Source organism: Chroicocephalus ridibundus, chromosome 12 (assembly GCF_963924245.1).
Source record: "Chroicocephalus ridibundus chromosome 12, bChrRid1.1, whole genome shotgun sequence".
Classification (NCBI taxonomy): domain Eukaryota; kingdom Metazoa; phylum Chordata; class Aves; order Charadriiformes; family Laridae; genus Chroicocephalus; species Chroicocephalus ridibundus.
In genome coordinates, this window is record NC_086295.1 from 3510065 (window position 1) to 3526595 (window position 16531).

The 16531-nt window shown below is 38.4% G+C and overlaps 1 protein-coding gene across 2 annotated transcripts; it reads right to left on the bottom strand.

Moving 5' to 3' along the window:
• Positions 1-222: 222 nt before the first annotated feature.
• Positions 223-16474, bottom strand: YTHDF1 (YTH N6-methyladenosine RNA binding protein F1). 2 transcript variants are annotated; one of them, XM_063349994.1, is made up of 5 exons: positions 16082-16474; positions 15633-15657; positions 14031-14110; positions 7943-9469; positions 223-1736 (listed from the first exon to the last, which is right to left on the bottom strand). In XM_063349994.1, exons 1-5 carry the CDS (start codon positions 16106-16108, stop codon positions 1710-1712), a joined length of 1686 nt encoding a protein of 561 aa, XP_063206064.1. In that variant the 5' UTR covers positions 16109-16474; the 3' UTR covers positions 223-1709. The 2 variants fall into 2 exon arrangements, with proteins under 2 accessions (XP_063206064.1, XP_063206063.1); XM_063349993.1 differs by having other exon boundaries at positions 7866-9469.
• Between the last annotated feature and the right edge of the window lie 57 nt (positions 16475-16531).

Genomic DNA, 16531 nt, shown 5'->3' on the forward strand with positions numbered 1-16531 from the left:
TGTATTTCCTTTGAGGAACGGTAACATTCAAAGCAGCTTGAATGTCTTCTGCAGAGTCCCACGAAACCCTTCTGCAGTCATCAAGTGTACTGAGCACAAACATCCAAGTTATTCAATCCAAACACTTCTCAAATTAGACTTAATTCACAAGTCGCCATAAAGGGTGATTATAACCTAGGAAGACAACTGAAAATAGGGGAAAAAACGAAAATGACATCAAACTTGCTAAATATGTATTGTTTATTAAGGCTTGTATTCTCCTAGAGGAAAAAGTTAATCTGATGCTGTCCATTACCCCTTACAGGCAGTAACAGTCCAGAGACAGAGTTATACGTTCTAAATACAAGTCTAAATGATACAGATTAAACTTTATTTAAATTGGAGGTCCTTTTGGAGTAAATAGTATTCAGAAGATACTTGCTTTCTAATATAGTAAAAGATCCTCTACAATAAACACGTGCAGATTCAGTGTGCTAGAGCAGCGGACATGAGCACCATTTCCATGCTTAATTGGAACTCCAGTTGGTGACAGGTTCTCCGACGGTCCCCTCACTCCACAAAAACATGACAGCAAATTCAGTTTCTTAAAACAGGTTTTTTTTACTCATCCAACAGAAAAAAATTAGACATACACACTGTCAATTTTAGACATCTGAGGCATAATCCATCATATTATCCGTACTATTAGTTCCTACGTTAAAGCTCAGCATTATTGGTATAAAAACTTTAAATGGCATTAGGATTTGGGGGGCGGGAGGGAGTAATGAAGGGAAGGATTAAAAATGATCTGCAATTAACTAATAACACCTGAAAGCTGAAACAGGTTTAAACACATTGTCCAAAACCCCTGCAATGTTGATAGCATCACATTATTATTTAATTAAGCTACAAAAACCGTAAAGCAGAATTATGGCTGAGAGAAAGCATCTCGCTCACTCTCGGCAGGATATGGTATAACAAATGCACACTGAAGCACTGGTTAACAGAATGTGGAAGGGAAATATTTTCCAGAGAAACAATTTCACTGACAATTTGATTTTCTACTAGACAGAAAAAACCAACATGGCGCATTAGCGATTTTAAAAGTGTAATTGTACAGATAAATAAAGAGGCATAGCAGCTGCACAAAGTGATCAGAAATTTAGGGTTTTTTCATTTCAAAATTCTGAAGTGCAGTATCTTAAAAGTTGTTTTTTTTTTTAAATGATTAAGAAAATAATATCAATGCATGGTTTCTTACTTCCGCCATGGAAAAAAAAAAAAAAAGGGGTTTGGAAGGAGGGTAAAGGAAAATTTGTCATGTATTCTCCATAATCTCTATATCTGGCTAGGAACATAATTTGTGCCAAAATAAAGTCTTTGGGAAGCATTGACACTTTAGTATGCTCATGTATAGGTCCACATTAGGTTAATATAACTGTTTACCAACTTAAAAAAATAAAAACAGACACACCTTTATTAATGATTTCTACAGAATTTTACATAGAAAAAAAGATACAAATTAATGCAGATCCACTTGGGCAAAAAAACCCTACAATGTACTTAAAGATGCGACAACTTAATTTCCCCTGCACGAGAAGATATATTGGAGCTGAAAGCTTTAGTTTGTCCTGATGCCAGGATACAGCACCAGTATACTTAAATTTTGTTTCTCATAGTCGAATTTAATATCAGTTCTAGTATATATATCAAACTGTATATGTTTATTCTTATTGTTTGTTTCGATTCTGACGTTCCTGCAAAGACAAAAAAAGTTAAAAGTTAAGAAAGATTTCAGTCAAATGAAAAAGCAAAAAGTTTTCAGCAGTAAAACAGCACTGATGTGATCCCAGACAATTATACACTTTGTTAAAACATTGCTGCTACATTTTATAAATACATTGTATATACCTGACAACCCAAGGACTCAGTAACTTAATATTAAGCGCAGCTTCAAGTGGAACTGTTGAATGAATACCTACAGTCACTTCAAACTGACAGCAGATGAAGGTCACAGTAAGAAATGTATGGAATATCAACATTCCTAAGCAGCAACAGGACCTGCAATATTCTACTTTCTGTATTATTGCAGTTACTGCAGTAGCACAACCCATACAAGAGCAGAAAGGAGACGGTAGACAAATGAACTCCACAGAACTGGTATAATTTTGAAGCACTCAGATGACTTTGGAGTTTTAGTCACATTCAATAAAAGCAGGATTTAAGCTCTCTAGAAATTCTCTTCCTATCTGTTGAACTATTCTGGGGAGGCACTGTGAAATAACTGACAAGTCAGAGAAAAAAAAATAAAACCACCAACAAAAAACCCCCCAAAACCAAACATCATCAGGTGGAAGAAAAGTTATGTGCTTTTGCATGGTCTGGTAAAAGACCAGCACAGCTAGACTAAATAACCTGAGACTTTCTAAAAGCGTGCCAGCGCAGAAGCCAGCAGGCTCTTTGGAGACTCTCTCAAAAGTTTCCACTAACCACAAATACTGAGAAGAGCTAAAGGCAACCTGAAGGCATCCCTCAATTCCTGTAAGTCTTCATCTGACCAACTTGTGCTCTCCCAGCAGCAAACAGTCATGCCTCCACTCCGATCCCGAGCAGAGGCTCTCCACAGGGCTTATGCAGTTGAGCAATGTGATAACAAAAAAGGAGGGGACTTTTTCAATAATTGTTTCAGGTGCCCCATAGGTTGCAAACATGCAGAAGACAGCAAGACGAGCTGAATAAAATACACTGTTGTATCTTTTGCTCAGGGCATTTTTCCAGCCAGGATACCATGCAGACTGAATAGAAGAGGTTCAGCCTCACTGTTTTCCATTTCATCCTAATGCTGTTTAAAACAGACTGCAAAACAGGCATGTAAAGACTCTACTGTGTGTACTGTACTCGAATGCATCAATATGCACCAAATCCTATTTCAAACAAGAAAATTGTGAAATAGCCTAAGCACAAACAACAGTCAACTCCTAAACTAACACCTTCAGATTTTACTTGTTTTGTAGAATCTTTCTGTATAAAATTCATCTCAGAATTGTTTCTGTTGTCATGTAAAGCTTATTTGCAAATATACCAAAGATTACAAATGTAACAGACTGTATTTGCTACTTCAGCTGGTCACAGCATAAAATCAGAAGAGTTATTTTTAAATGGAGTATATTGATTTCTGCCTCCAGGCAGAATAATAATTTTAATATTTCCATAATAAAATTAAGTCTAGTATAAATTCTTAATCTATGATTTAAAACAGAAGACAGCAAAATTTTTACCAAATCAAGAAAATAGTATAGATTTTTTTTTTAAAAAAAAGTATCTATATTCCCCTATCTTTTAACTGGTGACTTATGATGAACTGTCAATGAAAGTAATTTCTGAGTGGTAGATTATCAGAATATATTAAGTGTTTTAAGTTCTTAATGAAAAGAACTTACAGCTGCCTGACATTTCAAACAAAAGGTGGCTAGAAAGAATCTAAAAGTGAATCATATCAGCCCTTTTTTCCAGGCTTCTAAAGAAGCAGTTGTTCCACTCTACTTCCATTTCCAAGGTGGCAAATCCCCTTTACTCTGCTTCATTGTCCTACCATGTGCATCAGCCCGTTCTTTCCCATTGCCACCTCGTATCACTTATTTTTAGTTTTGTATGTAGTCATCCGCTGACCCTCACAATCCCACTTTCTCCGATTCGCGTGGACTAGTCCCACATAAGCAGACAACAGGCTAGAACATGAGACTTCTACCTGCCACCCAGAAAGTACACCCATGGCATTCGGACTCAACTCAGGCTTTATAATTCCTAATTTATAATAAAAAGTGCTATTTATTGAGCAAGTTATTAAGCAGTTCCTCCTACCTTGCTGGTTGCTTTCTCTCTCGGGGACTAATCTGAGTCTTCCTTTTAAAAAGTGTCTGAAACCATATAAACTGATGGGGAGGAAACTGATATAACAATTCTTCGTGCTCTTGAACATGGCTGCTTTTTAGAAGCTCTAACTCTCAAACTGTCTTCCTTACTGCTATTTAGCACTACTGCAAGCAAGAACAAGCAGTTTTGTAAGCAACTAACAAAGCTTTGGTCATTTTGGTTCTGAAGATCCATTCGGAGCCTTCATAGTTTCTCTTCTCCAGGGGAATTCTCTGATATCTCAGAGGGGAGCTCCTGTTGCATGCTTCTCCTTCGTGACATTAATACGTATAGTCTTCAGACACAAGAAAAACTGGTTTTCACAAAACCTGCAGAAGCTTCCATTTTCGAGATACGTCCCTGTCAAACTTCTTTTCCCTCCACCTCAGTCTGAAGAAGCTGTCAACCTTCCTACTAAACTTCATTTGTTAAGGTCAGTGGGATGAAAGCATTCATCTTCTGACACAAAAATTTAAGCGTTATCTTTGTATGAGGAAACACAATTAGTATTAATCTTTTTAATTACAGTTTTGGAGGAAGGAAAATATTCTGTCCTTAGGAGTTCTGTGTCAACGAATGTGTTCACACAAAGCATACTAAAAGGAAATACACAATGCTAGAAGCAAACGAGTATTTCTAAGTGCCAACACGTGCTAGCTAACACTTTACAATATTAATCACCCAAAAGGAGAAATGGTAAGCTTGGTGATTCAAGAGCTTTCTGATATAAGACTACTCAGCTCCTCCAGCACAACACCAAGGTGTAGACCTTGGAATAGCCGAGTGCCTTGACACACACCAGAGGTGACAGCACAGCAGTCCACCCCAGTCACTATGGCCATCCAGTTAAATACAGATCTATGAAGACGAGCTGCTGACAGTAGACCAACCCACCTGTCCTACCACGAGAGATGCAAACAAAAATAACAAAACCTGCAACAAGTTTATTTTCTTTACAAGCTTTTAACTTTGGAAGACAATTTTGTTAAGACTATACAAGCACGTTTCTAGAGAACGTTAATAATTAATGCCACATTATACTCTATTTTCTTTTTAAAGACGCTCTCTCACACTTGTTGCAACTTTTTCACGTTTTAAGAGCATGAGCTTTGATCACAGAAGTTGCTCTCTTTGTGGACACTGTAGCGGCCCTGGAAACTGCCTGAGAAATGCTTGGAGGCTCAGGAGACATCTCATGCCGCTCACTTTTTTGCAATTTCATTCCAGACACCAATATCCTTCTATTACTCCTTTCCCAGGTTCTGGGTCACCAGACCAGCCTTAAATAGTTTATTACTAAGGCAAATCAAAAGCTGGACTTACATCCCAGCATGAATAAATCTTCCCTCAATTCTAGACGATGATACAGCAATGCTGGTAACATTGATGAATTTTTGGCACTTTAGTGAATGTCACCCAGGATTTTACCCGCCCTAATCCTCACTTGATGATCTGGTGTTAACACAGAGGTTCCTGGATCAGTTAAACGCAGGGAGCACACACTAGTGCTCACACTGCACACATTAGTTAAGGAAACACCGGCTAGCAACAAACTGTAACCATCGAAAGGAAGGAACTGAAATGCTGGTGGGTTGCATTGTACGGATTACATGAAGTTTTTCTTCCCTACTAAATATTTGTGTATAAATAAAACTAAAGTATTGAGGCCTTCCACGTGTAGACTTTTAAGAATTCTAGCCCTTTGTAATTACAACTGTGGTGAAATGGAAGCACCAAATTTCAAGAAGTAATTTTACTGCTAGACAGAGTATAATGAATGAAAAACACAGCAAACTGAAAACCAGTTAATATGGCACATATACAAATAACCATCTGAAAACGTCAGTTAGGTCATAAGGTACATTAACTGGCAGTAAGATTCTACAAAAATTATTGTTACAGGAAGGTAAACTTTGCATAACAGGAAGGCTTTAACTTACATAGCACAAACTGCTCAACAGTAAGAACTTTACGTGCGTGCATATCCTGCAAAGAAACTCTTCCAGTAATCAGAGGGACTTCTAAAATTCATTTAGTCAACGAAGACAAAAATATTAACTTTCTAGACAAGTTTTATAGAATGCAACCTGACAAGCAGTATCTTGTTTTTCACTCCCTTCCTGTTGATCTGCTTTACCTCTCTAGCTCTGTTATCTTCCCCAGTGTACTTCAGTTGTCTCTATATTGTCCTATTTTCTAAGCTATTCAGAGAAGTCTAAGAAATGTTAAATTAGCCTTCAGAGTTTATTTTCTGAACATGTCATACAAGCTAGAGCCTTGGTTTTAAATGAGGCAGAAAAACTGCATTATTTTGAAAAACTGATCCTGTTATAAAGCAGTGACCTGGACAAGAATATTGTATCAGCACTTGAACTGAAAGCGTGAAACAGTTGTGCATATTTAAACAACCCAATGCAGGATCAGCTCAAGAGGTGACCATCAGCCCCTCAGCTACTACAAAGCAAAGCCAGTTCGGCATTCAGTGCGTAGCCATCTGGATCTTCCGCAGGCCAGTAAATTAACTGTTCCGAGACTAGCTCTCCTATCACATCCCCAGCACTCTCACTCCTCAAACACGCACATTATCCTCCCCTCCAGACTCAGCAGCGAATCACCGTGAGACACAGCATTAAAAAACCCCAATCAATCACCCCCCTACATTGTAAACACTGGACAAAGGAACCAAGGCCTTTGGACCTATTCAAGATTCTCTCCTACATAAGGGAACACCTCTCTTCACGATACAGGTTACATTGAATATTGAATTACTAATTGTCTACTGAAGCAATGAAGTGTTGAAGTAAAGGCTTTTAGGTTTTAGCTCGTGGAACTTCACAGAGAGCACACAAGCTTCAAATCTTAAGCTTCCCTTCCCTTCTGTGTTGAGGTATGCTCTGCACATAGTATCAGGTGGCTAGGAATAGTTGATCTAAAAAGTTAAGACACTGATGTCCTTTTCTCTTATAATTTAGGGGTATATTCCATGAAGCCAGTTTAAAGCAATTTTATCTGCACTTTAAAATGGCAATATACCTTTAAAATTGCAACTTCAATTTAAGCTCCAAGAACTTGCATTAAGTCTTTGCTTCAAAATGTTTTTTGAAGCAAGCGTGAGCTGCACTAAATAAATGAGCTGTCAAATAAATGGTTTAATTGAAATGCTGTACAAAAAAAGTCTATGAAACACTATCAATAACAGGCAACTTTAAGTGTTAGTTAGGAACTACACATCCTGACACCTATTATTTTGTCAGCCCATTACTTCCAGACTGCCTAATTAAAGGCATTCTTGAAACTGAGGTCCTGAGATAGATAGGGACAGATGTCTCTTGCAGTAGACTTAGAGCCATGAAAGCGAATTTAAGTTTTTACTATGCTTTCCCAGTTAATGCCCAAATTTCTCTTACTACACCTTCACTCAAAACTTCTTCTCAAGAATTAGTAGACAGACTAGACCTAGGAACTGAAAACCTTTATTTACCCAAATAATAATACACATGACTTGAGAAATGCAATCTTCCTAGCACTATTCCAGCAATTTTATGCAACTTTTTTTTTTACCAGAGAGATCAACTGAACAAACAAGATCAGGCTTCTTGCTCTTAAAGGGGACGCACAAATTTCAAATGCCAACACAGGTATCAATTCTGATAGCCCAGTTCCACTCAAACAGCATTAAAACACCTCATATTTATAAGGCAAAAAAACTTAAGTGGCAATCATTGGCAGAATTAAATTCTGAAACAGAAGCTATTTCCTAGTTCATTAACGATTTTAAGATACAAAATAAATCAAACTCAAGAAAACTGGACACAATGTCCTCTACCTGCATTATTGCTTCACTTTCTCCTTTGAAACCTGTTAGCTATGAAATTCTCACAGACAAGTAAGCATCATTTTGTTTTTGGTGTTGCTAAACACATATAAAACCATCAGGTTGATACGTATTAAAAACATTTCGAATTCCTACTTACATTTTTTCCACCATAGCAGCCTTCACATTTCATTTTCCCCATATCTGTGTATAAAATAAATTTTTTAATAAGTTTACCTTCCGCACCACCTCCTCTTCTTCTTGGCGCTTTTCATAATGAGAAAAGTCATCAAAGATGGAGGTCGTGTGCTTGTAAGTAGCAATAATTTTAAGCACTTGTTTTGCTTTTTCTAAGGGCACCTCCTGTGTGTCACGGGAGTTTGTAACGGGTTTGTTGTCATTGTTCTCCAGCCTGATGTGTCGGAGCTGGTTGTTGGGCACATCCTTCACAAAGATCCACTTGACATCAAATTTCCCCTTCCACTTGTCCTGAGACCAGACACCTGCACTGGTGCCATAGTCCACAGGTGATTTCATCTCTGCTACTCCACAGAAGTGTCCACTGCCATTGACACTGAATAGCAAGTAGACTGGACCCTTGCTATTCATGGACCGAAAAGCACTGTCCAGGCGTTTGTTGCCATGTTCCGTACTACACCAAATAGAATACTTAATGGAACGATGAATATCATCCTCAGAATAGCTCTTTATTATGAACACACGTCCATTTTTAAGGTTCCATTCAAAATCTTTAGGGTTATAGCTGTGAGCAGCTTTCAGTTTTTCAAGAACAGGATGGGACTCGCCACTTGGAACAGGGTTAGGCTGGGTACTGCCAGCTGAGTTGCTCTCGTTACCAGTTCCTCCACTTTGACCAAAAGCTGCGTTTCTGTTGCGGGGAGCTACCCAGCGATTTTGGGGTGGCTGCTGAGGGGTCTGATACTGTGGCTGAGTCAATGGAGGAGGCTGAGTTGGAACAGGCTGAACAATTTGTTGCTGTGGCTGTGGGACAGACTGAGGAGAAGGTATCTGTTGGGGGGCCGGAACTTTTGCCACAGGACCCTTATTGTCCCAAGTACCTATGTCCATATTATGCTTTATAGGTGGAGGAGGCAACGCTCCTCCAATTACAGGTCCGGTTTTTGTTTTCATTTTAGGCTGTGGTTTTGCAGGTTTGCTAGCTATAGCAGCCCAAGAAGTTGGTTTAGATACCGGCAAGTTTACATTAGATCCACCATTACCAGAAAGAGCACCAGTCATCCCAGCACTGTTGACAACAGAACCTACTGTTTTCACTGCAGAAGTTGTAACATCTCCACCAATCTTCAGTCCAACCATTCCCTGTTCAATACTGTTCATTCCAGGAGCTTTATTTAATGTATCATTATGAAATCCCGTTTGTCCGTCCACAATGGTACCACCCAATGAACTAGGCGGGTAGCTGTAACTGCTCCCATATGCTGAGCTTTGAGTCTGCTGTCCTTGGGATCCACTTGTTCCCCAAGCTGAGAAGGCAGGATTTTCAGGGAAAAAGTTAAACCGGTGTTGATAGATATTATTTCCCAGACCCCCAGGCTGTCCAAAAACAGCATCGTGCATAAAATGATGATCTCCATTACTGAGCTGTCCATAGGTGGTGAGATACGGGATAGGAGGATCTCCTCCTGTAGACCATGGTGCTTCACTGAGAGAATAGGGGAACCCAATAGATGGTGGATAGTAACTGGACAGATAGGGATCAGTCATTGATGGATAGCTACTGTTCTGTTAAAGAGAAAAAAAAAAAAAGGTAACTTCAGATATAAAAAAACCCTTCATTTATAAATAGCCACAACACTGTTCATCACCAAATAGAAAAGAACAATAAAGACAAGGTAATTTAATTTCTAGTTACAGATCTTAGTTCACACTCCAAGAGATTCATGGCTAAAATGCAGTATCTGGGTAGTACCCCAGGACTAGCAGCTCACAACGAGGTTAGTACATGAGATTTTGAAACCGTGTAAGCTTATTTACATTATTAAGGGTATTTAGGGGCTTCTTCTAGAATTATTTAACCTACATAACCCCAAAATATTTCAAGGGTTATATCACAGTGTATCTTGTGCCTCACAGAACTAAGGCTATTTAGTATTTCTGGATCACTACATGGGAGAAGTTTTAGATGAAATTACTTCCATATGACAGCACACATAACAGAAAATACAACTGCAGTCCTCATTATGGGATTGTTTTGAGGGGCCAACAAGCAAAACATACCTGAAGTGGTAAAACAAGCAAAGGCTACTTCTGACATAGATAGGACCACAGTGAGATGCCACGCTAAAAAGCACGCCAATTTTCCTGTAAGCAGACCTAACAACTACAAACTGAAATTAAGGAGACTAGTACACTAGAGACAAATATATGCAAACATATCATGTGATATATACCATCCAAACTGATTGAGAAAGACCCTATTCAGCCTTTTGCAAAAGTTCTTCCTCTCTCAGCTGTAAAGTTAGAAATGTGCAAGACTGTTTCTGGCTATCCTTCCAAACAGGCCACCTTTTCCACTCTATGACATAAGCGAATGACCAGTTATAAACCAGCAGACCCCCTTTGAAATTCTAAGTTTTCCTCCCTTTCAACTGCTTCTTAGACCAAGCCGAGATGCCTTTCCTTTCACTCTAAATCTTCTGCTGACACCTGATTTTGAAGCACTCCGTATGTTTCTCATATTCAGTAACAAAAAAGAAGAAATACAGCATATTCTAAACTAGGTTTTATTCTTCTTTAAATAAACTTAAAGCGTATGTATTGGAGACCTTCCAAACTGACATTCTAACTGTCATTACCAGCAAGGGGGAGGGAAGGTCAAGATCTCCTGCTAATGAGTCAAACAGCAACTAGCCTTTCCTTACTCATGGAGAAAGATTATTTTAAGAAAAGGAACTAAGATATCTTTCAAATGTCAACATTTAAAACTTTAAAAAAATAATATCTGTAAAATCATCAAAACTGCACTGGAACTTCAGTCATTTTTCCAAAAATCAGATTATTTCTCATCTCATTCAAAAAGTGAAGTATAAAAACTCCTTGCCGAAGATAAGCATAATGTTCTGATACAGTAATTTATATTGTTCATTTTTCAATGACTCTCTTCCTTTCCATATATGGAATGATACTATAAAATGCCTCCAAGTCTTACCACAAGTGGTGTTCTGCAACCACTTCTGAGATTGAAACAGCCCAAATCCAGGGTTATAGATTCAAAAGAAATAACCTCTGCCTCTGTTCATGCTGCCTTTATTCACATGCAAATTCTGTCATTAACAAGAGGTAGAGAATCCACCTTCCTATGAGAAGATCCTCTAAAATGCATTGAATTTTCTGAGACTCCCAAGCTAAAATAATCGATATTTAGCATTTGAAAACATCATTTTTCTGAAAGACTTTGAGATTGGTATGTGTTACAGCTTAAAGTGTTAATATTGAGAAAAACGTAAAAACAAATGCAGATGGAAAGGGAGGAGACATAAATAGTTCTTTGGAGCTACTTATGCTCATATATTCTACAGATTTAGAATTTATTAAGACCAAAAAGAATAAGCCTAGAGAAAGCAGGTGTTTCGTCCTAAAATATTTCTGCTAAAGGATCCTAGACAATTCCTGAGACTGTCATCTCCTGTCACACACCCTGTAAAGTTTCCACAAGGATTCTAATAAGATTAAAAGAAAGTTTCATCCTTACAAAACATTCAATCTGTTTTGACTGGCTTTATGTCAGAGTGCGTAAAAGAAACCCTGACAGAAGTCCTTCGCTGCAACAGCAGTACATTTATTGCAACAGGCTTATCCTTGACCTTTCCGCACCCTTCCATATTTACTTTTTTTTAATTAAAAAAACCCCTCTAAACCCAACCATTCTATTGATTAGGAAGAGAATCCTTTCTCACAAAGCATACTGCTCGCTACTAATTCCCTGTTACTTATGAATAATCTTCTGATTCTGTATGACGTTACATGGGGATGCCTTTCCCGCTCTGAAGATAACTTTGTATGTGAATACTCGATTTCACTCAGTTCCCTTTAAAAGCATTTTTACTGTGCTTTATAACAAAAAGCTATCCCGTCTCCAATTTGATCTGTATTAACTGCTGCTACTTGGACACTAGAACCTTTATGGAAAGAAAAGGCAGCGTCAGTACTTAGGAGCAGCTTTCAACAGAAAGATGGAAGACATTTATATTTCATTTGATTATTCAACATATTCAAGACTCATTTTAAAAACTAATTTCTGTTTTTAGAATATGAAATTAACACAGTATTACCAACCTACATTTGATCTTTGATGTCAAATATATTGTTGTATCAGCTGGGTTTTTAATTTCTTAACATATTTTAAAATATCCAGTTGATTTCAAATCTTTTTTTGTAAGTCACTTATACTTTACAGTAATTTTAACAGGCTACATTAATCTGACTGAGTAACTAGATAATAAGGCTTTGTTCAGAAACATGGTTGTCTTCAGTACAAAATCTCACAGTCCTAATTAATGCTACTGTCACTTTCCACTTAAAAGTGTAAGACACCCTACACAATTATTTCTTGCAGCATACCAATTTCTTACTGCAGCACAAATAAATTGGTCAATGGAGCTACGCTTCCATGTAAGAAAACTTTATTAGAATTACAGAAACTCAACGGTCATAGCAATTTTTCCATTTAAACCTAATAATTGGTCTTGTTGACAGCTGAGACAAATTTCTTAGAATTAAACTACAATAGATGGTTCTACATTTTTTTCTATACGAAGTTTGATGTTCAGCATATTTCACATTAAGAAATCATCTCTTTAAGTAATTAAAAATTACATACAAACGTGATGAAGTAGAATTTAAAAAAAAAAAAAGAGGTGAAAACATCAATTTCTTTCAAAACTAATTTTGCATTATAAAAGAAAATTTTACTTCCTTTTTTTCCCCAAAAAATGTCCTGGTTTTATCCCTACTACAGTACATTAATTCCAGAGAAGAGGGAATGCTTCCCATTGAATCATTTTAAGTCTGGAGAACACATCTATGCTGTAGAGGATTAGAAGCATAGCTTGGAAGCCAAAACCCACACAGTGCAGAGCTGAGTAGACAATTCATGCTATCACATGCACACTTGTCCTGCCTTTCACAGTGGTATGTCTCGATTGCTTCCAGGATGGAAACGAGCTCAAGTACATCTATGTTGTGCTAAAATTTGTGCCCTTCCTGAAAACTGCTATTATCCAAAACAAACTCATAACGCAGTTCCATCCATCTGACTGCCCTAACAAAAGTGTTTAATACACCTTGAAGATAACTGATACACAGTACCTGAATTGATACTGTTTGCTCTAGCATTCAGGATTAAATCAGTTTCCACAAATGAAACAGAACAGCACATTATATGCCTTTATTTTTTAGCATGTAGAATAGCTTTCACTTGCAAGTAAGTTCGCTAATGTCACCAACATTAACAGTGGCATTTATCAGCTTCAGTCTGGATTATAAATTTCCCTTTTTAAAACATAACAAGAGTTAGCCTTTCTTCCAAGAAATAATAATGCGCTTCGGTAGGTCTCTCTCTGAAATGGTATTTTATATTTGTGAAAGAAAACTTTTTGCATCTCCAGTTTCTATACATTCTGTTCACTTTAAAGATTTGAATGTTAAGTCAAAAATTATTTCAATTAAAAGTTATTTTCAATTATAATGGTATTTAAGTCATGGATGGTCATTTAACATACATTATAATGAACTGGATTACATTGAGAGTTTACATTATAGTGCCTTACACTTAAAATTTTTAATTCTGAAGATATTTCAGAGGACATGAAAGAACAACACTATTTGCTGAAGTGCAAAAAGCAAGTGAGACAGCTCTACAAAGCCATCTAGAAAGCATCGAAACCAAATTTCAACTTCACTTATTTCTAGGATTATACAAATTATACTAATCAGGAGACCTCAAAAGCAGAACCTTCAGACTCCCACATGCAACCCATCTATCAAAGAACTGTAAGATCAAATAGTCTGTCACAATCCAACTGTATCAATAACCTGCAATTTGAGGAGCAATCAGCAGACACTAGTTGGAGCATTAACTTCATTTTCACTTGTGGCCATCTGGATATGCAGAGTAATATTAGCTTTGTGAGCACAAATGCTAGTTGTATTACCAAGTAACACAATATGCTAGTCACTTCTTTTTCCATTTCTATTTAAGGAATTTGCTCCCTCAACACAATCCTATGAATTGAGTGCCAACAGCATGCCTATGAAAAAAAAAACAAGTTAAAAATACACTAACCTGATTTGACTGCCCAGAAAGGTAAGGTTCAAAATCGTTGTCGTGAACTGTATCCTTCTGATGTAATGAACCATTTTGTACTAGAAGAAAAAGGTTACAACATATTATAATACCGCTTAATAGGATTTCAGTAAAGAGTTCTACCCTACGCTATTTTATGAAAAGATGTAGTAGTTCTTCACAGCATGAAGACTCATAAAAAAGTCCAAGGAATAATATTTTTCCCCAAAACATTTTCACTTTGTATTATTGCTTATAAAATGGATTTTGAGTAAATTTAAAAATTAAAAAAAAAAATCGAGTCAAGAGTGAATACACAATTCATGTGAGTTACCTCTGAACAAAAAAATAATTACTGACAAGAATTTTGTGAAAAATATTGGGAAACAACATCTATTGTTCTGGTCCATAATTAGAACTCTCAGAAACTAATTCACAGTTCTGCCAGCACGTGTTATTCACTGCTTGCTTAAATTAAGTTGGCTAAAATAAGATGAGGTGAGGTTACATTTAGTTACGAAATAATGACTGGTAAGTGCCTTGATATCCTGACATTTTCAGGAAAATTTAAGTCTCAACTTTCTCATGTGCAAGAGAGATATCTGCCATAATCAAACGCCTACTTAAGCAGAAATTAATGTCTGAAAATTATTCAAAACACATTACTGAAAGATATACAAAATTAAAACCGTTATTAGGTCACTTCAAATAATTTCATTTGCTGTAAATTTAAGAAAACAAGGTCAAACACATTATGCGATAATTGCTTTGTTTACCTTTTTCATGGAACAGCTAAACTAAATGAAAAGTAACACTACACCAAATAGGATGTTTAGCAAACAAGCTTGGGAATTTACCAGAATATTTCTGCAAAGTTTGTCAGGGAGAGTAGAGGTAAAAGACTTATTTACAAACATAGGAAACAGCATCAAACTTTCTCTAACTAGAAGTAGCTGAATTTTTACGGCAGGTTAAGTTATATTAAAAAGCATAAGTTGAATATTGTTAGTTTCTAAGCCTAAACAGTTACACACATATTAGAACTCACAGTAATAATCAAGGTATTTTCTTAGATGACTTGTTATTATGTTCAATTTCAAATGAAGCAACAGAGTTATCAAAAAAGGCTTATTATCTCATTGGAAGTTAGCTATCTTTTATTTAAAATTCCTTAAATAATTAAGTTTGTGAGCTTATATATGACAGCTAGAACATCTATCAGTCAACAGCAAACTAGTAACACAATTGTATTCATAAAGCAGGAAGAGACTATGCAAAACCATGTAAAAATATATATTGAATAGGTATATCCTTGTGACTTTATGCAGAAATCTGCTTTATTTTAAGGAAAGGAAGGGCATTATTATGTTTATACTAACAGATAGCCCTTCCCACTGTAAACTCAGTAGCATGAAGTGGGATGCAAGCAAGCTTGTATGAGTAAGAGTTTAATGTTCCTTTTGAAACAAAGCACAAGTTCCTTTGTTCCAGATGTTATCCATACGGACTAAGAGCAATACCTTTCTGCTCACCTACAGCTACCTGCGTAATTCATCTGTTATAGTAACAATTTAAACGACCAGATTTCAACATGATCCTCACCTTTATTATCCTGTCCTTTCGGTCTCTGGGAAGCCATGGCACGTGATTGGGTAAATGAAAAAAAAAAAAAAGAGAGAGAGAGGAGAAATAAAAAAGTTAATTTTAGAAAAACGCTTATATTGTCACTGCAAAACGCACAGCTTTTGAGAAGGGATAGGAGGCTGACAAAAACGGTTAACAACACACCAGGGCTTGTTTAAACTGGGGCTGAGGAGCATGTTTCACGTATCGCTCAGCATTGGCCTTCCTTAGAAATGGCTCCGGCTCTCCAAAGGCAGTGGGAACGTGCTGTGCCCACGGGGGAAGCGAACGAGAAAAATGAAGCTCCAAAGAAGCCGGGAGGGAGAGAAAAAGCCTCTCCCGGGCCAGATGCAGGCACCGGCCTGCAGGGGAAACCCCCCGCCGGCGGGCGGGGAGGCGGCAGGCCCGCGCTCCGCTTCGCCGCTTACCTGAGGGTCAACGCTTGTGGCAGACATAATTCATGTACAGGGCAGCCGTGGTTCAGCAGAGAGGCCCGGGGGAGAAGGCAGGGCCGCTCGGCGCGGAGCTCCGGGGCCTGGTGGAGGGGCGGCGGCGCCTCTTCCCTCAGGCGGCGGCCGGGGAGGGGAAGGGGCCGGGACCGAGGGAAAGGGGCCGCTGGCGGGCGCGCCGCCGCTCGGCGCCTCCTCGGGGTGCCCGGGGGGACGGTAGGCCGGCACCGGTGCCGCGCCTCGCCTCAGCCTGCCGGCCCCGTCGCCTCACATGCCCCGGGCCGCGCCGCCCGGGCCTGCCCGCCACCGTCGGGCCGCAGCGAGGGACGGAGCCGCAGCCGCCAACTCCAATGGCGGCGGGCGCCGGGCTGCGGTGACGTCAGCGCCGAGAGCGCGCGGGGCACGCCGGGATGGCGCGGGCGGGGAGGG